This window comes from Hemibagrus wyckioides, linkage group LG12 (genome assembly GCF_019097595.1).
Source record: "Hemibagrus wyckioides isolate EC202008001 linkage group LG12, SWU_Hwy_1.0, whole genome shotgun sequence".
Taxonomy (NCBI): Eukaryota; Metazoa; Chordata; class Actinopteri; order Siluriformes; family Bagridae; genus Hemibagrus; species Hemibagrus wyckioides.
This window is the reverse complement of record NC_080721.1, coordinates 9713714-9738222: the sequence shown is the minus strand read 5'-3', so window position 1 is coordinate 9738222 and position 24509 is coordinate 9713714. Positions and strand designations below refer to the sequence as shown.

Below are 24509 nucleotides of genomic sequence, written 5' to 3'. Positions count from 1 at the left end.
GTGACCTTTCTAAGAGCTGTATTAAGATATCGTATTTGGATTGAATTCAGCAGCGTTTGTGATAAACCGATCTATTTCCAGTCAAGTTCACTTCAGTCACATGCCCCAACACACGACCCCCGCTTTTATTCATGGGTGACTTTTGCCGTTCTGACACCACGGAACGATCGGTAGGACGTGTCAGCGTTTACAGAAGCACTCCGATATTAAATTGCATTTAACAAATTCCAGTGTCAGCACTTTGGTTTCTCGGTAACATGAAAAGCCGTGGGTTTTTTTTTTTTTGTTGTTTTTTTGTATTATTAAGTAAGAGTGAGAAACAGAGAGGCTGGTAAAGGAATGGTTTCTGTAACATAAGTGTTAACAGAAACTAACTTTCATCTCCATCCACAACAATTTAAAAATAACCAGATAAAATTATGATTCTATTTTTAAACAGTTGAGAAAGCATTTCACTAAACTGCTTGTGGTTACATACGTGATAAATTACATTAGAATTTCATGCACTATTTTCCCCAGAAGTCAAAATATGGAATTTGCTGATGCTATAATTACCTCAAGAACTGAGTAATATATAATAAATAAAAGAGGAAATGTAGAAAAATGGAAAACACAAATAAAGTACAAATACTTAACTCGTTTCCCCCCCCCCCCAGAGGCTAAAAAATTGAATTTTTGTTGTGTTCATGTTCAGCACTGAGTGTCTTTGTCATGTCTCACTCCACAGTGGAGGTTAATATGAAGCTCATATAAAAAAGTAGACACTCACTTAGTGCTTCATAAGTATTTCTGGTTTTATCTAGCCTACTAGGGGCAATATATTCATAGAAAAGTTCCCAAAAAACAATTTTTTTCACCCAAATATCTCCAAAGTAAATGTTGATATCAAACCCATTTCTACTCCTCTGTGATGATCCAAGTGCTTGCTCATATCTAAAATTTGAAGGTGTTTATCTTCAAACACTAAAATTCTGTGTAAGGTTCTCCAGCAGAGGGAAAAACACACGTCTCACACTGAAAGCCAACAGAGTCCTGACTCATTTCAGACTTGCAGCGATAACAGGATTCATTTGTTTGTAATTTAATATTTCAGACTTGAAAATGTCCCAAAAGTCCATTTCCATTCCTCTGGCTATTACATATTATATATATATTAAATAGACTATTTCAACGAGATGCATCAGAACACCTTGACGTTGATTATTTCTCCCCTTACATTGTGTTTTGTGGACAATTAAAAAACTTTTACTATCACGAGAACATCTGAGAAGATCTAATGTGTTTGAATAAGAGTTAAGGGAACATTAACACGAGACTTCATTTCTGCTGATGAAAAGAGAAATCTTCACTGAACTGAGATAGATCCTGCAGAGCAAGACTGAAGTACTTTTGCATTTTCATCACTTTGTGAAATTTTAATCGCTTTAATGTTTAGCCTGAAACTACGGCCCTTTACTCGGTATTTAAGAGGATGAAAATATTACGTTAGGCCACGCTCACTCCAGGCGTTTTTACTCAACACATTTTTACATGTATATTTCTGAGAGGTGGCTAATTTTAATGGCCACCACCAATATTTTTTTTAATCAGAGAAAAACATTTTCAAACAAGTTCCTTTCCTAAAAAAATATCCAGTGTGTTTTTTTCACCTTGCTAAGTAGCAGGTAAAATGACCCAAATTTTTTACTCAGGTAAAAGTGACATTTATTACCAAATAAATCCTCTGGTAAACGTTCAAAATCGTTACTTGGGTTTGAGTAGAAATGCTTTTATACTCTAGAACTCATGAATTCTGAAAATAAAAAAGATTCCCAAAGAAAAGAAGAACAAGGGGAACACAGGATTTGCTAAGGCTAACTAACAAGAGCTTTATTGCTAATCTCACAAAAGCTAGCTAGCATAATAGCCTCTCTGACCAAACAAAATACCAGAATGCTAAAACATACAAAGTTCATGTAGCATGAGATAGAGTAAAGTGGTATATTATGCGTATTATCCATCCATTTTCTATATTTAGGGGTTTATTATTCCTAATTAGGGTCACAGGGATCTGCTGGAGCCTATCCCAGCACACATTGGGTGAAAGGCAGGGGTACACCCTGGACAGGTCACCAGTCCATCACAGGGCCACACAATCACACACACACTCACTCCTATGGGCAATTTAGAATTACCAATCAACCTAATGTACATGTTTTTGGACTGTGGGAGTAAACCGGAGTAAACCCGCACAGGCACGGGGAGAACATGCAAACTCCACACAGAAAGACCCCTGCCTGTTCGAACCCGGGATTCGAACCCAGGACCTTCTTGAGGCAATAGTGCTAACTACTAAGCCACTGTGCTGCCCATTATGTGTATTATTTTGCTGTTAAATTTAGATATGTTATGAATTTAGATCAACTCTGTGAAGCTAACTGATGCTGATACTAAACAATGACCTTAAACCAATATTATACAAATAATCTAACCAGCTAGTTTATCAGGAACCCGGTACACCTGCTTATTTTGCACAGTCCTGTATAAACTCTAGATACTAATGTGTGTGAAAATCCCAGGAGATCACAATTTTTCTTTATTCAGATGTGAATATTAACTGACCTACATCTGCAGGATTTTATGCATCGCTCTGCAATACAAGTGTTCCTAATAAAGTGAACACTGGGTTTATATGACTGAGCAAGGAGTGTGGGAAAAGATTAGCTTCGGATAACAGAAAAACATCATTATTACTAGTCTCTTATGTGTTAGCTATCTGATTGCACAAACGAGCTGAATGCTAATCAAGCTCACTTAGCAGCACATTTATTAGCTTAGCTTTTTTTCTTCAGATTCCTAAATTAGACTCCTTGAAATTGTTTGATGCTATAATTAAATCACAAATTGAGCAATATATCATTGTAAAGAAATGTCGCAATGTAGGAAAAAAGAGGTCAAAAAAGAGAATTTGTTCCTGTTTGGTTGTGGAGGCTAATATGAAGCTCGTATGAAAGTAGACACTCGGAGCTTCAAGGATTTGTAGAGTTTCATAAGGATTTCTGTTTTAATCTAGCCTACTGGGGGCAATATATTCATAGAAAAGTACATTCATAGAACAAAACACAAAAGCGGTTATTTCTTTTCCACACAAATGTTTGTATCTTCAAAGTAAATGTTGATATTAAACCCTCCTCTGCTCTCTGAGACGCTCCAAGTGCTTGTTTATAAGCAGCTAAAATGTGAAGGTGTTTATCTTCAACCACTAAAATTCTCTGTAAGGTTATCCAACAGAGGGAAAAAACACACGTCTCACGCTGAAAGCCAAGAGAGTCCTGACTCATTTTATATCAGACTCACAGCCAGAACATCATTTGTTTGTTTAAACTGGTGGAAAAGTCGATTTATAATGCCAGTGTACTGATAAAAAGGGTTAAAAACTGACTTAGGTAGAGTAACAAAGGGCTGTTTGGTCCCAGTTAAGATCACTAAGCACATTAAGTCAGTGTTGTTGTTTATCACGGTGCAGCAGACACAATAAGCTAATCACGTGAGCGGCAGTTTACATAACAACACACACTCAAACACACACACACACACACACACACACACATATATATAAGCCTTTCAATCTTTACCAAATCCACTCCCTCAGCTGGGTGGATTGCGAGGTGCTGTGAAATTTCCAAAATGATAGGAACAGACGGACAAAACAGACAAGCCGAGGGACTCACAGAGACGTTATAGATGGCCATTCCCACGGCTCGGTGGTCATTTATCTTCTCTGTAGAGATAGATTTGGTCTCGTAGGCGAGGAAGATGCCAAGCAACAGCAATAAGCCCTTGTAGCCATAAACCACCCCTGGAACAATGAGGACACGACAAGGTCATACACACAAAACAAACATGTAATAGAGCTGCTCAAAATGCTGCGCTTTATCCACACAGTCGTTCTGGCTGTCGGGAAACTGATTGGAAAATAAATCGAAATCTTGGCCAGCTTTTTTCTTTTTTTAATTTCAATTTAAGCGAGCATGCATATTTAAGCAGATAAAAAAAAACAAACAAAAAAACGCATTAATTAATAATAATTCACCGGCAGAGCTTGTGATATAGCGCCGAAGTCGTTTTCACGGTAAATCAGACTGGTGTTCTCAAGGTCACTGCCACAAATGTGCTTCACACATGCATTTTAATCACTCTGTGTTCATTCAACGCCGCGCAGTTTAATCTGTTTTATCAGGAATGTGATTAATTTGTTTCATTAGTGCGAAATATTACGTGAAATGAAAAACCTGCGGGAAAAAACGAGCGAATTCCCAGTGAGAGGTACAGTATTAAAATTCCTGTCTCACACACACACCCACACAAACACACACACACAGACACACACACTCATTCACCCACCCACACACACACACACACACACACACACAAACAGACACACACACTCATTCACCCATACACACACACACACCCACAAAAACAGACACACACACTCATTCACCCACACACACACAAAGAGACACACACACAAACAGACATACATACTCATTCACCCACACATGATTTAGGGATGTTACACAATGACAATATCTATTTCTGTATCTGTTAATTGCTCCAAATATTCATATATCTGTAATAGGATTTAAACCTAAAGTGGGGGGAGTGGTAGTTTAGTGGGGGGGGTAGTTTAGTGGTTAAGGTGTTGGACTACTGCTTAGACGGTTGTGAGTTCGAACCCCGGGATCAGGGCCCCTGTGCAAGGCCCTTAACCCTCAGTTGCTCGCTTGTATAAAAAAAATAGATAAAATGTAAGTCGCTTTGGATAAGGGCGTCTGCCAAATACCGTAAATGTGAAGAGGGTGTGGCCTAACTGGACATGCCCACTTCAGACATAAATCCTAATACAGATTTGAATATTCTAACATAATAAGCTGGTTCTATTTTCCAAAATAGAAACAAATTATAGTCAGACTTTAAAGCACTAGGACCCTGACCAGGCAGTTACAAAGGATGAATGAATGAACTTTTGTCCACATGAACGTAACACCCTTCCAGAAACATGTTTTTATTTCTTTTCATCCCAGTGCACAGCTCTAGTCTCAACCAAATGCCTTTTCTATTTGTCTCCATTAACAAAAAACATGTTTGTATTTGTTGCATCCCTCATGCACGTGTCCTTACCCAGCCACGTGTTCATCTTCTCAGAGCTGCAGTGCTCCAGCAGGGGCTCGATCAACACGTCCAAGTCTTCTTTCGGCGCCTCTCTCGTGAACTTCTGCTCAAAGCGAGAAACGACAGACAGAGAGAGAAGGAAAGGAAATCAGAAGCAAAAAAAAAAAATTTCCATTTCATTTCAAATCCTCTCCCTGATACTTTTATCCCAGTAAGGTAGCTCTCTGGCAGACCTGTGATTTATATTCACAGCCTTCAGAGTATCCTCAGCTGAAAGACCCCAAAAAAAAAAGAGTCTCAGCCACCACCCAATTTAATTCCTGCATCAACAGAGGCATGCGCCGTACGCAGTGAGAAATCGAACCCGGTCGTAGCTGTACCTCCTCTGTGATGTGCAGCGGATCCACGATCTGCCAGATCATGAGGGAGAGGACGTCAATAACCAGAAGCACACCGACCGTGGCGTAGAGCTTCCAGGGCTCCAGATGCTGCTGGAATACACAAAGACCAACAAGTCACCTTTTCTCATGAGCAGAAACCACTCGAGTGGACAGGAAAGGATTTATGACCCCATAACCAGTGTGTGCACAAAGAACTTGAGGAGAAAACAAGTAGGCCATTACTGCAAAGCCAATTCAGCCCAGGACAGAGTGTAGATCTTAAACCAGCGTCAGGCCTCAATTGAAAGCATTACTCTTTTACAGAGTCGATGATTCCTGTTCGCGTTTTATGTTATGGATGACTGTGTTTGCGAAGAACAAAATCCATCTCGAGAATGATCGACGCAGGAAAGTTTTATTGTCACTGTTTTGGGCTCTCGCAGCAGCAGATCTTCTTTTTACAAAATAATAGACAAATGCATGACTGGCTATAGAGACGAAAGCATCAAGCATTTCGTATGCAGAGCGTTGTGTTTACAGGATGCAATTTTTATTACAAAGCATAAAAACCCGTGTGTCAAAGACTTGCTTTAAGTAACGATGCAAGATTTTTCGACCTGACTGTTGACATATTTCCTCTTCCTAAAGAAACCCGAGTCAGTCTCGAGCTAGATGTTGATTTCTGACACTGATACAGATACTGATATTGAGTATCGCTCTGATACTGTGCTTGTTTACTTGGTCTGAACCAGAATCTGATGAGCAGGTGATACTATATGACATAAGCCGACTGTACGTCGTCATGGTAACAAACAGACGGCGTGAAAAATAACTGCGATCTGTCCGTATTTCACGACAAGCAGACTGTGAACTGTGCGCTGCGGAATATACATAAAAAGGAGGAACTATAGCATTTCTCTACAATACAAGTAACCTGAAGCATAAAGACTTCACACTGCAGCAACCAACACAAATGGCGTTAAATAAAATATCCAGTGACGCCCCTGATTGCCAAACACGTTCCCCGAGATACTAAGTAAATAGGTTTTTCATTCTTTGCTTTTCCTCAGTACAGGGAAATGAGACAGAATTCTTGTCAGTGATAATCAAACATACTGTACAGTCGAGGTAGGTAGAGATTAGACCGAAACACTCTGAAGTATTCCTTTAATCTCTTATGACAGGAAGCATATTTTACCCCCAACCCCCCCACCCCCCCCTCAAATATTTGCATTTTACAAATATGTAAATGTGGCTCCTGCGAATCCTCGAACAAAACGAATGCGGGAATACATTTCCTTCGGTCGCGTTGTGCGGCGCGGAGCATCATCATCGTTAAGTAGAGCACGAGCTGCATTTGTGACAACTCTCCATATTCTAATCCAGGCAGACGCTCATAAATATTCACTAATGGCTTCTTATCTCTGAAAAAGCCTCTGCTTTTCCGACTCGCCTTATCTCTGCTCTCTCTCCTCTTATTCCTGCCACCCAAGAATTCTACGTGATGGCCGACACGTATCGCTTCGACCGGAGAGTGTTAACGAGAATGTGGCTGTGTTGACGTGGGTTTTTGCGAAATGATGGAGAGAATCGCCTCAGCCGGAGCCTGTGCGCAAGGGTCATGGAGTTTGGGCTGCACGATAAATGGTTCATTTAGAAGTGTTCAAGGGCGTCTGGAGACCCATTTCTCTGAGGTCAGCCAGAGAGATGAGGTCTAAAGTGATCGAGTGAGAAAGAGAAAGAGAGAGAGGGAGACCTATTTTAGTTAAGAAGAATAGAAAAGCCATCAGGGTGAGATCCAGAAAGGAGGAGGAGGAAGAGGAAGAAAGAGCTAGGAGTGTTCGACAGACTTATTATCATATAATTAAGTAATAACGACCATAGAATTTTACAGTTTTTCACAGATGATCTTTGTCGAGCATTTAATGAAGTCGGGATTAGAGCTCTGGATAGCATTTACGGAAAATTTACCTTCCGCTTGTCTTTCTTCTCGTCCTTCTTGGTGAAAACCGTGTGAACCCACCAGATCTTGGTAAACATGCTTCCGTAGGCTAGACTGAAACCGAGCCCGAGCAGCCACAAGCGGAACTGGAACAGAAATGATACCTTCAATATTTCCTTCATAAAATACAAGAAATATTTCAGAAAAATCTATCCTAGAGCTCGACCCTCAGCATTCCAATTCCCATGATGCCTTTGGGTATACCTGGCATACTACAGGAAATTGAGAGCGACGGACGTGAAGCCCGTCGATCCCCAGAGGAAACACGGCAGCCAGAGCCATCATACAGCCCACGGCCGTCATGTTGTTCAGATACGGCTGCGAGTTCTGGATGTACCTGGAACATATGGGAATATTCACAAGAGAGCTTCACCACCAAACCTAACGGTCTCCAGCTTCCAGGATACGCTGTATTTAACCATCTCGTTGTTTATGCAGGTCAGGTATGAGGGCATCTGGAAAATTTCATACGAGAACGTTGAAGCGTTTCGCTATCTCGGCGTCGCCTGATACCCAGGAATAAAGTTAGCGATGGCATCTGGATGTTTTTATGACAGACATGACAGCTCAGAATGTTAATGTTACACTGATTCATTCGACAGATGCTTACATCCCATCAGATTTAATGAAAAGGCAAACTCTAAATGAAGTTAATTAAATCAGGGGATAGAAAATCAGGACTGATAAAACCTGGGTTTTTTTTCCCCAGTCGATTTCAGTATGAAGTTACGTAAAAGGCAACGATTACATGACTGCAAATAAAATCTGGTTGAGAATAATTCAGAAATATATACAAAAAGCAAACATTTAAATAAACATCGAATAGCAGTCAGTATCCTAATGCTTTTTTAAAAAAATAATCTTAATTTTCAATGAATGTCTTCATTTATATATAGCTTCCAAACAGTGCTTTGGGGTATATTTGAGTAAATTCAGCCAAAAACAGGAACTTGGTTCTGTATAGCTTGGTACTTGGGTTGATCTCTCACAAGAAAATCTGACTCAGAATCAAGATTGAGACACTTGTATATGTGTTTTGGTCCAAAATCCAGTGTCTGAACACTGTACAAGTCTGTATTTATCTCATTTAATTAGATTGTCCACACCTTACATTTCTACCAAGACCTGAGCTTACATTTTAGATTTCTTCTACCTATTTGGGGTTAGGAGGAACCAATAAATATAATGTGATGTCCTCATATGAGGACGCCAGGTGAAAAAAACAACTAGAGATCTGTTTCAGTCAGTGCTACATTCACGTTTACAGTATATCGAAGCTCGGCACGGATTCATCCGGAAAAGCCAATATGACTCTTACAATCTAATGTAACAATAAAAAAAATCAGTCCACAATTTATTCTACCAGGATGGCGGAGGTCGCTATTAACCTAGCATGTCCTCTAGGAACTTCTTAGCAGCTTACAAATCTTTTCATTTGGTCAAACTATATCAGGATGGGTGAGTTGCAGCTTAAGCATTTTTTCCAGAATGTTCCACCATAGAAATTCGCCAACTTGACCAATTTTGTTAAGACTAAAACATCCTATTTTTTTAAGCAGTTATTGATGGTTATGTCAGGAACCACTGGGACAGTTCCCTGCCAGACCACTGGAGGGGGTACTGGCAGGTGAAGCCTGCTTTGTCGTTTGTTTTCCCCATGTGTCCCCATTTATATATATATGTATGTATGTATATATGAACCCTTGTGTGCCTGTCTTTGCCAGTCATTGTTTGTATGTTTGTTTGTTGCCATGTCCATGTTTGTCGGTCTGTATGTATCATACTTTGTTTATTATGTTTAGTTCTGTTTTACGATTTGTTTTAGTCTTGCCTTAGCCCTATTTATAAAGCAGTACTTCGTTAAAATCCTGCGCATGGGTCTGATTTCCATGGTGTGCGGGCGCACACGGTTACCACAGAGATCCGGGTTCGAGAAGGGGGACCTGGACATTACAGGTTAGTTTTCATATTGTGAAACATCTGTTATAGCACTTAATAAAAGCGCTCTGTCCTGAAGACTTTCCCATGGAAAAGTTCCTCTGAAGCGCTGATGCTGGACATGCCTTTTAAATCTGCTACAAGCTCCTTTACTGTAAATAATACAAAAACGTCTCTACATCACGCTTAAAGAAAACACCTTAACATCTGCTGACCAATCAGATTGGAGAATACATTTCTCACCAACAGTTGACAAATAAAAAATATTGATAGATAAATGAACTTATATTACATCGTTTTCCCCTTAATATCAGTCTTACCAGTGCATTTGGTTATAAACTGATTTATTTAGTTTATCTGGACACTTTTTAGTGTACCAGGGGGGCTCATGTCTGACCCTGTGCTCTGACCCCAACACTCCAAGGATGGGATATGCAAAGAAAGAATTTCACTGTGGAGTAATGTACTGTATATGTGACAAATAAAGACAACTGAAGCAGCTACAGCGCTAACTCACACTGTTAGCTTGTTTACTGTAGCTGCTAGCATACTGAACTCATAGGATGAGAGTTGTTTTGGTGTTCTGGACTTCTGCATCGATTCGGTCACAAGTTTGAGAGGAAATGAACAACCTGGAACTAAATTTCTGCAGCCGAGACAAACTGATGGGAAATAGTCGCATGTACATGAGCCTGAATGTGAATAAGATTTCAGTATTTTTTGAGCTGTTACACACGAACGTCGTCTTCTTTTTCGTCCGAATAGAACACAAACACACATATACACACTCATATACACACATGCAAACACACTCACTCTACTGAATGCATGCTCAATTACAAATGTGCACTCACACACACACACGCACACACACACATGGATAAAAGCACACACGCACACACACATAATCCCAGACATACACACCACACACACACACCTACATAAAAGCACACACCTACATAAAAGCACACACACACACCCATACTCCCAGACACACACACCTACATAAAAGCACACATGCACACACTCATGCCCACACACACACACGCATAAATGCACTCGTACACACACACACACACCTACATAAAACCACACATGCACACACACACAGGCACACACGCCTACATACATAAAAGAACACACACACACACACACCTACATAAAAGCACACATGCACACACACAAACACGCATGCACATACACACACACCTACATACATAAAAGCACACAATTACACACACACACACAGACCTGCAAAAGTTATCTGAGGTTTGAGTGTTATCTCAGGCCAGTTAGTCGAAATGAAAGCACCGAATACTCTCTCACACACACACACACACACACAGCAGTCTGACGCTGCTTATCACAAGTACACTGCATACTTAGTATGCGTATCATGCACTTAATATTCTGAATCTATCAGCCACTTACTCGGCTCTGCACGCTTCTCTGCACACTGCATCACTATCTAATGCATACATATGTGAGGGAGACTGTGGCTCTGGCTATTAACTAGCGCAGATGGAACATCTGAAGTCCTCTCCATCTTATTCAATCTCATTCACTCACATGGCCTCCTCTGCTACTATTCCGGGCTGCATCGAGCTCGAGCTCTAATGAAAAGGGACCGTTCTGACATCCTGTTTTTGGGAATCCATCACACGCTGATAGACACACCTCACATTGCTGTTGTAGATGTTGAACGTGAGACACACGATGCCCAGTAAGATGCCCAGACCAGCAAACACCGACACGGACACAAAGAGCTTCTGAGACAGGAATCTGAACTTCCTGATCACCACCGTCTGATCCGCAGGGGGACCGGGGCCTGGAGCGAGAGGAGAGGAGATAAGAGAATTAGATACAAAGAACAGAAGAAAAATGAATAGTAGATGAAATAATAGAGTTGAAAAGAGAATAGAATGAAAATGAGATAAAAGATGAGAAGAAAATAAAAACAGAAGAGAAAAGAAGAAAGGAGAAGAGAAGAGAAAAGAAGAGGAGAGGAGGGGAGAGGAGGAGAAGAGAAAAGAAGAGGAGAGGAGGAGGGGAGAGGAGGAGAAGAGAAAAGAAGAGGAGAGGAGAGGAGTAGAGTAGAGTAGAGTAGAGTAGAGTAGAGTAGAGTAGAGTAGAGTAGAGTAGAGTAGAGTAGAGAAGAGAAGAGAAGAGAAGAGAAGAGGAGAGGAGAGGAGAGGAGAGGAGAGGAGAGGAGAGGAGAGGAGAGGAGAGGAGAGAAAAATAGAACAGAATAGAAGGGAGGAAAGAACAGAAAAAGACATGAAAAAATAAAGGAGAATATATAAGACATGTTCAAGGAGAAAAAACCATAACAAGGGAAAACATGAAAAAAATCACAAGAAGTAGTTAATAGAGAAAAGAAGAAATGATGAAATGAGAGAAGCGAAGAGAAGAGAAGAGAAGAGAAGAGAAGAGAAGAGAAGAGAAACTGCATTAGCACAAAAATACCAAAGAAGTCAGGAGCTGAATAAAACTGAGACACAGAACATAGAAAGAGAGAACGAGAGAGAGAGAGCGAGAGAGAGAGAGAGGCTTTAGCAGTGACCCAGTTGTATAAAGTAAGCCTCTTTCTCTTTCTCCTGTAATCATGGTGCTGTGTATCAGTGCCTCAGAGTCTCATGCTCCGTGTGGAGTTTCATCTCTTCACTTCCCCCATCTGTGTGCACTGATATCATCACAGCCTCTCTTTCCTCCTCTGTGAGCCTCGGGTGCAGGAGCTCATGCTGAGCGCAGCGTGACTTTTCTCTCCCGAGAGGCTGCTGCACTCCAAAGCTTTACTCGCTCTCTGTTTGTGTCTCTCTCTAGCGTAGGATTGTTCGTGCTCTCGAGTGCGCCGTGGATCCTGAACTCGGAGCACGGAGAAACTCGCGGCCTCCCGCTGACTCCGAGCTTTAAAGCCTGCCGTTAAGGGTTAACAGGCTCGAGCGAGAGCGTTCCTTCTCACGGAAGAGCCTTGTGGAGGAGAATGCAGCTGTTGAATAAAACTATTCAAGTCCTGACAGACGACTGAACTGTGATTCAGGTGAAGGAGAGAGTGTGAAGTGCAAATAGACTTCGCTTTGAGAGTCAATGAGAAGATGGAGGGAGAGAGACAAAGAGAGAGAGAGAGTCAGTGAGAAAGAGACTGAGAGAGAGAGTCAGTGAGAAAGAGACTGACAGAGAGAAGAAAAACTTTTCTGTGCCCATCGATGCGGTTACCGTGGCGATTCAAGACGTGATGTCACCCCCCTCATATTGAGGTCTATTTTATTGGATAGTATAGTTAATCGTTTTACTGTCTCCTCGTCAAACAGATCACTTACATTTCTTGTTACAGGATTGAAATCCTGTTTTCCTCATGCTGATTTTCTCTTAAAAATCTCTTTCACTAGAGGCAGAGCGATCGATAGGTTCCTGGCCACTCGGCCCTTAGGAGAAAATTGGAGAGGGGAAATTGGCTGGTTGGATCATGTTCGGCTCCGTATGAAGGCTTTCTCATTTTCAGTGGTGAGACACTTCAGCAGCAGCGGACATGGCATTAATGACGTGTCTCCTTGTGGAGTCAGCTCTCGCGAAGGCAGCAATGACGTGAGGGAAAAAACTCCAGGAAAGCCTTCACACACTCGGTGTAGGGAACAGGACACGCTACACTATCATACACATTCTCATGAAATCAGAATAGAGTGTTCACACATCTTGCAGTGAAAGGTCGTTATTGTGGAAAAGAGACGTAGTTACACTGTCAAATCTTTATCTCGCTGATGAAGAATTGCATCGTCATCAGCAGCCGAGGATTATACCGAGATTAGCTTTTTTTATGGTCCTTCAAGGAAACAAGAAAAATAAGCTGAAAAATTCCATCATGCCATGTAACATCCAGCTTTATAATGCTTTGTATTTGTTTTTGTTTTTTTCCATTATTCTGTTTTACTTTCTGTGTATTTTATTACTTTGTGTTTGTTTTATCAAATAAACTTATACTAAGCATCCATATATACAGCTCTGGGAAAAAAAAAGGAGAGAGACCACTGCCCAATCTCCAGATTTGGGCCCTATTGTTCATTCATTCGATTTTTTGTTCATTTGTTTGTTCATTCCTTCGTTTGTTTGTTCATTCATTTGTTTGTTTGTTCATTTAAATATTTGTTTGTTCATTCATTCGTTTGTTTGTTTATTTATTCATTAGTTTGTTCATTCATTTGTTTGGTTGTTCATCCATTTGTCCATTTATTCGTTTGTTTGTTCATTTATTTATTTATTTGTTTGTTCATTCATTCATTTGATTGTTTGTTCATTTGTTTGTTCATTCATTCATTTGTTTGTTCATTCATTCATTTGTTTGCTCATTCATTCATTTATTGATTCATTTGTTCGTTCATTCATTCATTCGTTTGTTTGTTCATTCATTCATTCATTTGTTTATTTATTCATTCGTTTGTTTATTTATTCATTCGTTTGTTCATTCATTTGCTTGTTTGTTCATTTGTATGTTTGTTTGTTCGTTCATTTGTTTGTTTGTTCATTCAATTGTTTGGATGTTCATCCATTTGTTTGTTCATTTATTCGTTTGTTCATTTATTTATTTATTTGCTTGTTAGTTCCTTCATTCTTTTGTTCATTCATTCATTTGATTGTTTGTTCATTTGTTAGTTCATTCATTCTTTTGTTCATTCATTGTTTGTTCATTCCTTCGTTTGTTTGCTCATTCAATTCATTTATTTATTCATTTGTTTGTTCATTCATTCATTTGTTAGTTCGATTATTTGTTTTTTTCCAGATGTATATCCTGTTTAATGCAATCATGGGACTGCGGGTCAGAATGTGAAAGTCTCGAATTTACTAATAAACGAAAATTAAACTAAACTTCATTTACAACATGGCTCCTAAACACAAAATCTCTTACGCTATAAAGTCGAGATGCTCCAACATTTTCAGCCAAAACAGACCCACAGAAAACAAAAAATCTGCCGACAATATTGACTGAAAATTAAAAGACTACAACAAAGCGGCCAATCCGACACTTTTAATGTTAACTTTTAATGGTACTGGGAATTAGACAGGAGTTAAAACGTTCTTCTTTGATATTTTCCAGTTCCTGTCATCAAAAAAAGAGTTGAAAGAAGTTTGAGCAGCAGATCAGTGGTGAAAATGTTGACCATGTGGAAATCGAGTATCAAGATGATGTACAACTTGCTCACTATACTGTAACCGATACAGCAGGGAGACAGACATGACAATGAAAGTCTCTGCTAGGACGCCATCTGTAGTCACGGGTTTTAAGAAAAGAAGGAATGGAAATACAGAATTGTGTCAAAAGTGTCAAAGAACAAAGTAAAAAAAAAAAATAGAACAGAACTCATTGTCATGGATGATCGGTCATCCTTTGTCGTTGAGGATGTTGGATTTCTGCATCCTCAATCAGCTCTACTAGAGCATGTTGAGTTTCGTTCTGCCATTTTAACGTCTACTGAAAAGAAAAGAAAAAAACGCAGCTAGCATCATTCCAGCCTTCGGTTCTCCGACTGAAAAAATAACATGTATCAGGTTTTGGCTTTATTCCAAGAATTTTGGTGCATCAGTACTTTACTTTACACCACCTACCATCACCTGGATTACCCTCCTCCAGCTTCAAGGACTTTCTGTATGAAACATCCTGTTGTTCCCTCTCAGTCTAAATAATCTCCAAGAAAATAAAACTTAAATTTAAAAATAAATGTTGTACACAACTAACTACCCTCTTATACGACCAATTAACCAGCAACGTAATAAAGAAGTGAGGATTACATCTAGATATCCAGTGTGAATGTTTTGTGAGAGAAATATGTCACTCCTGAAGGAAGAAATCTGAAGTAAATATTTAGTAAATAAAGACTTTTCTTTGTGGTGCTTAGGGAAAGCCATCCACACAGATCACACACGTTCAGGTGTCAGGAGCTGGCGAGGTCTTAAGCATGTAATTAGCAATGGAATGATTAGGAAGAGAGACAGAGCATCACGTTACTGGGCAATCAACCAATTATGTTCTAATTTTAATGGCTGGGATCATTTTGTGACAAAAGGTGATCTACTGATATACAGGTACACTGATCTACTGATGCACTGATCTAGTGATCCACTGATCAGCTGATCTAGTGAGCCACTGATCAGCTGATCTAGTGAGCCACTGATCTAATCATCCACTAATCTACTGACCCACTGATCAACTGATCTAGTGATCCACTGATCTATTCATCCACTGATCCACTGATCTACTCATCCACTGATCTACTTATCCACTGATCTAATCATCTACTGATCTATTTATCCACTGATCTACTCACCCACTGATCTACTGATCCACTGATCTAATCATCCACTGATCTACTTATCCACTGACCTACTGATCTACTGATCCACTCATCCACTGATCTACTCATCCACTGATTTATTTATCCACTGATATACTGATCCACAAATCTACTCATCCACTGATCTAATCATCCACCAATCTACTGATCCACTGATCTAATCATCCACCAATCTACTGATCCACTGATCTAATCATCCACCAATCTACTGATCCACTGATCTAATTATCCACCGATCTACTGATCCACTGATCCACTGATCTATTTATCCACTGACCTACTCATCCACTGATCTATTCATCCACTGACCTACTCATCCACTGATCTATTCATCCACTGATCTACTGATCCACTGATCTATTTATCCACTGACCTACTCATCCACTGATCTATTGATCCACTGATCTACTGATCCACTGATCTATTTATCCACAAATCTACTCATCCACTGATCTAATCATCCACCAATCTACTGATCCACTGATCTAATCATCCACCGATCTACTGATCCACTGTTCTACTCATCCACAGAGCATGTCGTCTGATTTACGTAGGTATTTTAGTTAGTCTCGTTACCCAGTGCCCATTACCACAGAAGTTAAATCTGTCAGAGATGGCAGATGGATAGGAGACGTGAAAAAATTCAAACATATGCCACTTTTATTGTCCACCTGATGTTTATGGTCCGCTGCCTGCGATTTGCGAATGCTTAATTGTTAGTGACAGCCAGTGTCCTCTATTTTATTTTAAAGCAGTTAGCTTATACGATCTGCTCTGTGTTGTTTTCGTAGATGGATAGAAAGCACTGAAACTTATCCATGAGCTAAAATGCAGAGGGTTAAATGTCAAAAACTGACAAAAAAACTAACTAACTAACTAGATAAATAGATTGATAGATGTCAATGTCATTTATACATAAATGACATCCTTCTGGTATGTTACGATGATTCAATGTCATTTATACATACATATATATATATATATATAAATGACATTGAATCATCGTAACATACCAGAAGGACATTACCTCCCTTTCGACCCATAGTTTCTTGTCATTTTTTGTTTTCTACCAGATATCTCTAATGTTTCACAGACAGGAAAATCTGTCTCTCTCTGGAGACAAGGCAGCGGAGACACTGAGGATTGTTTCCAGATGATCTGATAGAGTTTTTGCTTTGAAAAGTGCAGAATTGACTTCACATTGTATTGTATGTTTCTATTTGTGCTGTGACTGATCATCCCTATCCAGTGTGTGTGTGTGTGTGTGTGTGTATGTGTGTGTGTGTGTGTGTGTGTGTTTGGGGCCTGCCTGTCTGCATTCGCTTTTTAGTACTTCTACCTGACCTTGATGGTGAAATCAGGGGCATACGCTACCATGGCAACCAAGCCTCATAACGGTAACGGTTGCTACGGAGATGGGAGAAGACGGCAGCAATGCAGCGGTTGTCATGGGCGACCAGGGAAGGGGAGAGAACATGTAGCGTGTTAGGAGAGACAGCAAAAGAGAGAAAGAGAGTGAAAGAGAGAGAGAGAGAGAAGCATGCCAAATAAAAAAGAAGGAATTGCTTAACATGTAACATCCTGGAGCAAAGTCACACTCTCCTTGGCAGTTCCTTTATTCAACCACGTCACTGCTTAATGTTTATTTTTAGACACGGAACAGCAGCGGGCATGAGGTTGGCGCTAAGCAACGCTCACCATGGCGACAGTGTGACAGGGTCACTACGGCCGTTTTACTACCCAGCGGTGACCCGGGATGCTTGCGCGTCTACACTGTGACAGTTGGCATGTGTGTGTCCATGCTCCCAGATGGCACGGCTTGTGTCCCTGCCATCGGGTTCCACAAACACACACACACACACACACGCACTCACACACAGCTCATGCATTAACCTTGGTGCGTGTGCAGCATGCAGACATACTATTTTTCTCCCCAGAGTCTCCTTACTCTCTACGCAATATGGAGCATAATACCATGAAGGTCAATGGTCACTGTCACTCCAATGCCTTTCTGACAGGTTCCACTTCACCCCACAAACACAAACACACACACACACACACACAAACACACATACAATCTCACACTGAATCTATAGGTAACAGGATTTGCTACATCAGCCAGCTGTCACCTCGGTGTTCACACTCACAAGTTGAATAAACACTTGCAGCCTTCCTCACATTCCCACCGGAAGCGTTTTCGTGAAAATCGCAATTAGCGCTTTCAGTGACACAGGCTCGCTACAGTTGCCATGGAGCTTGATGGATTCTCTACATTTTAAAAAGCTAATAAGGCCGTTTCGAAAGCTCGCAGGCATACGCTGGCCTTGTTCAGGGAATGCACACTGCGCATAAAGAGCTGCGTGTTCAGAGCTGACACTCTATCTTCAGCCCGCCAGCTAAACGAGCCTGGAGCTAATGACATCGAGCACGCAACTCAGATACAATTTTGGAATCCCGCATCCTGCTTTTGAGTTCTAAACGGCTGACAGAAAAATTTGGAAGCGCGTAGGATGCACGTCACTGCTGCCTATGCTGATTGGACTATTCATATCCTTGGAGGACGCGGAGACGCCTCTCGGCCGCCTGTCTGGTCTTTCCTTCTGATTTGTTTTGTTCCAGATGTCATGAGGCATCTTCTCCACACAGCCTCCCTGAGACGGAGTTTGAGCCAGTCATGAAATTTGATTAGAAAACTGAACGCTGCCATCACTCATACTATGTGGGGCAGATTTTTTATTAGTCTGCTTGCTCAATTTATGTTTGGAATTACCTAGTGGCAGTTTTCTAATGTCATTCATTTTTCATTTTTTTCCCCCGTCCTTCCTTCCTTCCTTCCCTCTATCTTCTTGTTCTCACAAAGAGAATACTAAACAGAGTTTGACTGATTGATTAACAGCCTCCAGCTTGGCTTGCGTCGGATCTGCTCTGAGCGTGTGTGTATGTGTGTGTGTATGTGTGTGTGTGTGTGTGTGTGTGTGTTTGTGTATGGGGTTATGGATGTGACCATAAGAGACACAGAGCTATAAAAGAAAAGCAACGTGGAAGGAACAGTGTGTGTTTTTGAAAGATAAAGAGTGAAAAAAAAAAGGAAGGAAGCGAGGTAGGAGGCCTGATGGTCGATGATAAAGAGATATAAAAGTCTATAAGTGAAGATTAAAACACCTCATAATGACAGCATGTTTCCAACCCTAGCAATTTTTTTAATTTATTAAAAAAACAAATCATACATTTTATCCATTTAATACTATGGAATGAGCTTGTTCCTGTTATCTGTTCACTACAGCAGCTATAAACCTCATCAGCTTCTCTGATTTGTCTCATTTTAAACAAAACTAAATCCTGAAGACTTTCCTGAGTAGGAAAACTTGGTAACGCTGCAGACCCCTTCCATCAGCTTCACAACCACAATTATTCTATATTTTGCTTTCTTTTTGTTCTGTCCTGTCCTGTTACTATAGAAACGATAACATCATAATAACAGACACATTTAAATGTATTGAAATGAATCAACACCTTCTGCCCAATCAGATTTGAGAACTCAACACCACCATGATAGAATAGAATAGAATAGAATAGAATAGAATAGAATAGAATAGAATAGAATAGAAGACAATCACGTCTCTCACCTATCCACTTGTCGTTCCCGTACCAGGAGAGATTGCCTTTGGTCATATCGTAATATCCGATCTTCTTATAGCTCCCTCCTATAGGAGACAGGAGTGTGAGACAGCATGAGAGACACAGTAGAGGTATAATAAGAGACAGAGGCATGGCAGGTGTCCCGTCATACAGCGCTTTAAATCAACATGATAAGACAGCTGAAGATTTTGACAGCTTTCTTAATACAGGAGCAGCTTTCTGCTTAAAGCCAGCAGCCCGAAACCAGAATCTATCATCAATCCTCATGATTGTGAGAGTTCCTTCTCATATAAACAATGCACGTGACGGTTCTTTCCTGTTTTTTCTCCACAATTCAGATACAGTAACTGTATAACCGTGATATTCCAGTGCAGAAGAAAGAGCTGGCGGAGAAATTTATCTTCATTTCATGTAATCAGGCTGAAAGCAACTGCACTAACAGCCAGATAGTACACACACACACACACACACAGATATACACATGCAGTGCATGTTGTCTGCGCCATTTATTGCCATTTGGGTCTTTACAGGACTCCAGGGGTCTGCAGCCGCATACACAACAAGAAATTAAGTTAAGTGAGAAGCATTATAATTATCAGGTAATCATTAAGCATAATTACTGCACTCAGCTCCAGCTACCTCCTGGGAAATTCATGTGTGTGTGTATGTGTGTGTGTGTGTGTATCCTATATATCTACGTGTGAGCAAGTAACGGAAAGGAAAAACAGGATAGAAAGTGAAAAACAGAGAACACAGTGAGAGAGAAAGAGTTATTATTAGCTCCTGTTGTTGCTGTGTGCTTTCACTGTATAACACCGACTCCAGCATCATTTCAACGAAAAGCGCTCATGACGCTCGAACGCTGAGGTGTTCATTTCATTTGAACTTCTACAGCTTTTCTTAATTATCTGTCACTTTAATTAAATCTTAGTTTCAGCACACTGGGACTATTTTAGAGTGAGACAGCCATGCATTAAAAATAATTAGACCTGAATTGATATAAAATGGATTTTAAAACTGATCCTAAGCATAATTAAATGCAACAATTTAGCCGCCATGTCACGTACTTTTGACCCCATTCGACCTCCACATTTGGCCCACCATTTTAGGATACCCTTGGCTTCCCATTTTACACACAAATGAGCAAATGTAGGTAAACCTCTTAAAACTTGACATTTAGTTATTCATCCTAAAGCGTATGAGCAACAAGGCGGAGCAGTAAGTAGCACCGCTGCCTCACAGCTCCAGGTTCAATCCTGAGATCAAATGTACTCTATTTGTGTTCTCAGGATTACTCTGACATCCAAGAAACATGCTGGAGGGGGAAGATAAATGAATGAATGAATAATCTATCCAGTAATTAAGTATACATGCCACTGGCATGTATACTTGGAAGCCAAGAGAATCATAAACTGGAACAAACTGTGGAGGACGAAGGGGGTCAAAAGTAGGCTCGATATGAAAGACAAGTTGTTACAGCTAAGAACTATTCAGTAACTACCATAAAGAAGGAAGATGAATATTAGTTGAGGCCTCAGGCACATCATCAGTTTGAGTGATTAGAACAAAAAGAAAATGTTAAAAATCTCACAACTTAGCTGTCAGATCCAGCCTACTTTCTGACCCCATTCGACCTCCACGCTCTGCCCACCTGTTTTTGACCCCACTGGCTCACCATATTAAATATAAATACATCTGATTTATTAATTAGACACATCCCAAACTTATTTCCACTTTCCGTGGAACTGTTTCTGTAAACTCGTGCAATTCTAAGCCTTGTTTATCTGTTTTCTGTAGATCCTTGCCACTTAATCGTTGGGTGTGTCTCGATCGTTTATTTGCTCTTCCTCATTTCCTTTCTGTGTTTTCCTTCTTCGCATCTTAGCCCAGGAATGGAAACCAGGACAGGGGAAATCAATAGCAAACTAATTTGCCAAATGATTCAGTCTTGCTCAATGAAGCGTCACGTCAAAGTGACGTCACTTACTGATGTCCTGTCCAGCTGTATATTGCCTGTCACTGGAAAAAAAATCACTCTGAACAGATACATGATGACAGGATTACATACTCATTCCTCACTGCACATGAACACGCTCAAATGTTTTAGACACACTTTATTTAAGGTTTTGTAGACGTGTGTGTAGACAATATAAGTGGAAAGACTCTGTTCGTTTGGTCTAGCTCAGTGTATAATATATAACATACGGTCCGTGGGCAGAGCGTCTCAGGCTGAGATGAGCTAGCCAGTATTATCCTGCTGTTAGTTTTTCAACATCTAAAGAAATGTGGATATAAATGTGTCACGGCTCATGAGGCTGAAATCTACTCTACATGCCACTAAAATCTAGCACTTAAGACTCTTACGGGAGTGTTGATGTGTGCTTGTGGGTTCAAATATCTCGCAAAGTGACTTGGCAGGAAAATTCATCCCAGGAACATCTCATTCTTGGTGTTTAACAAGCAGTCGAGCGGAGGAAAGAGAAAGAGAGAGACACAGACGGCGAGAGAGTATGCATGTGAGTATAGCTTTTTTTTCCCCGAGTGTTTTATTGCACCAGAGCTGTTATAGTGAAAGGGTACACCTTGCATCTGCAGCTCACAAAGCTACCGAGTCACAAATCAGCCATTCGATGCCTTGATGCACTGAGACTCGGCATTGCCTCCCTCCCTCCCTCCAGTTAGCCTCACTCAAACAACCACATTCTTTATATAAGGCAACAATCTTTTCAACCATTTCAATCTACACCGAACAAGAAGAGGAAAAATATACTTCAGGCTTTAAAAATAAAGCTCCTTTTTAAAGCTACAGAGCTGGAAAGTTGGATAGGAGATACGGGTGACGACACAGGCACAAAGACATGAGCAGGAGAATAAGCCTCGCCAATCACACGGTTCGGACTCTGGAAATAGCTACGGCCTGACAAAACCCCAGTGGAGATAAGAGGATGCAATCAGCGTGTGGTAGCAGGGACTGGAATATCGATGAACTTGGCATTGCAGCTGCTTGATCGAGACAGTGAAGCAGAAAAGAGCAGGGGTCTATTTCTATTCCATCACCGAGCACAGGAAAAGCACCTGCCTAAACAACAACAACAACAGAACATTCACTCTAAAAAAAAAAAAAAAGAGGGGGGCTATTTTAGTACAGAAATGAAATCAGCTTTCCTGAGCCTGGGGAAACCCTTCACACCAGCAATGTTTGACATTTTCTACTACATATAGTTCTAAAAACTGCATCTCAAATACAAGTTCTAGCAATTTAAACCTCATTCCAGCACCACGTAGATGGATGTTCATAAACACAAACACTATTTTACATTTATCAATAAATAAGTAGAGAGACGGACAGGATTGCCAGAAGCCCCGCCCATTCGGCGGTCCTACTATAAAACCTACTAAAACTGGAGACTTCTTCAATAAAGGAAGATAAATAAACATCTTCTTGCAGAACATTTACAAGATCTTTGATAAATATCAACATTTTCGTCAATATATGAATAAGATTTGATTATGTAGTGCATCCTGCATACAAGTCAGCTGTTACAATAGAAACCAAAACATACGTATTATAGCAAAAATACTGTCCGAGCTGCTGTTAAAGAACATGAACAAACAGCACCAGCTGATGTAAAATTAATATGAATTATGTATTTTATGTTAATAATAGTAATATTAATGAGCAGCTAATTGAATTAAGTTCATTTGATTCAAATGTAAGTTTGTATAGATGTCAATCTGTTTACATTTTTCAGCCTTGAACGGATAAATACAGATCGTGTGAGCTTTAAAAAACAGAAAAGAAAAATAAAACGAGACTTGGGCGTGTATCACCTGACACCTGTGTGTCCCTGGAACAAGAAACGACAAGGCTGACACCAGTCTCATAAATCATCTGCATGTCAGGAAGTAGTGGAGTGTAATGATCACTGCTGACATGTAGCACTTAACCTGCAGCTGCTGCCTCTTAAAAGCCTTTTCACACACTGCACTCACACTCGGTCGGGCAGCAGTGGGTTAAAAGAAGGGGTAAATGTTTACCCGGACGACATGCAGCGATGCAGGGCCTTTCACAAAACCTTACATATTAATCATTATCATTTCAGCCTTCAAACACACACAAACCAGTGCGATTTTCCTGTCTGCCGCTGACTGAAGTCATGTCCTCTCTGGAGTCACAGGTAATTATACATGCAGTGAATGAGTGATTATCGTAATCACATGTTGATGCAATGATGGAGATTCAGTCAAATCGACGGCGTTACCTTGCAGCTGCTCGATCAGTGTCCAGGCCATTCTCGATCCCTGTGCGTCAAACACAACGTGACCCTGGAAGAGATGACAGGAAAGATCATTTCATATTTTACAGACTCTCATTAATGGCTTTGAAGTCTTCATCTCTTTCTTTGGCACATCCTAAACACACATTTTCTTCTCCGTAATGGAGATATCACACTTCCTACTATTTTAAAGCAACATGACTTTCAATGATGGAGGGTAGACCAATATAATAAAAAGCTATCTATTTGGCCTGTTCCTTTTTGAAAGCTTCTCTACATCTATCCATTTTCTGACTCAGCAATCCAGCAAGCCATCCATCCATCCCTCCATCCATGCATCCATCCATCCCTATATCCATCCATCTTTCCAGCCAACACCAATTCATCCACTTACAAAAAATAATCATCCATCCACCAATCCATCCATCCATCCAACCATAAACTGAAACACCAAGCCATGCATCCATCTATCCATCCATCCATCCAGCCACCCACCCATCCATCCAACCATCCATCATTCCATCCAGAAACCCACAAACCTATCCATCCACCCATTCATTCATCCATCCAACCATAAACCTGTCACATCAATTCATGCATCCTTTCATCCACCCATCAAGCTTCCTGTCCATCCATCAAGCCAGCCATCCATCCACCCTCCAGTCACACACAAAACCAACCCATTCATTCATCCACTAATTCACAAACCCACCCAGACATGCACCCATCCATCCATCCATCCATTCAGCATCAGCTGACCAAAACCATCCATCCA

General features: G+C 40.5%; 1 protein-coding gene across 3 annotated transcripts in view; it reads right to left on the bottom strand.

Moving 5' to 3' along the window:
• The window catches only part of gabbr1b (gamma-aminobutyric acid (GABA) B receptor, 1b), a 120469-nt gene that overhangs the window by 9248 nt on the left and 86712 nt on the right, over positions 1 to 24509 (bottom strand). For 2 of the 3 annotated variants that reach the window (XM_058405171.1, XM_058405173.1), the window contains 8 exons: positions 23720 to 23783; positions 19445 to 19522; positions 11152 to 11302; positions 7741 to 7873; positions 7506 to 7622; positions 5535 to 5645; positions 5164 to 5257; positions 3711 to 3838 (listed from right to left, as the gene is read on the bottom strand). In XM_058405171.1, the coding sequence (XP_058261154.1) occupies positions 3711 to 3838; positions 5164 to 5257; positions 5535 to 5645; positions 7506 to 7622; positions 7741 to 7873; positions 11152 to 11302; positions 19445 to 19522; positions 23720 to 23783 (876 nt within the window). The remainder of the gene's footprint in view (positions 1 to 3710; positions 3839 to 5163; positions 5258 to 5534; positions 5646 to 7505; positions 7623 to 7740; positions 7874 to 11151; positions 11303 to 19444; positions 19523 to 23719; positions 23784 to 24509) is intronic. The other variant, XM_058405172.1, reaches the window with a different exon arrangement.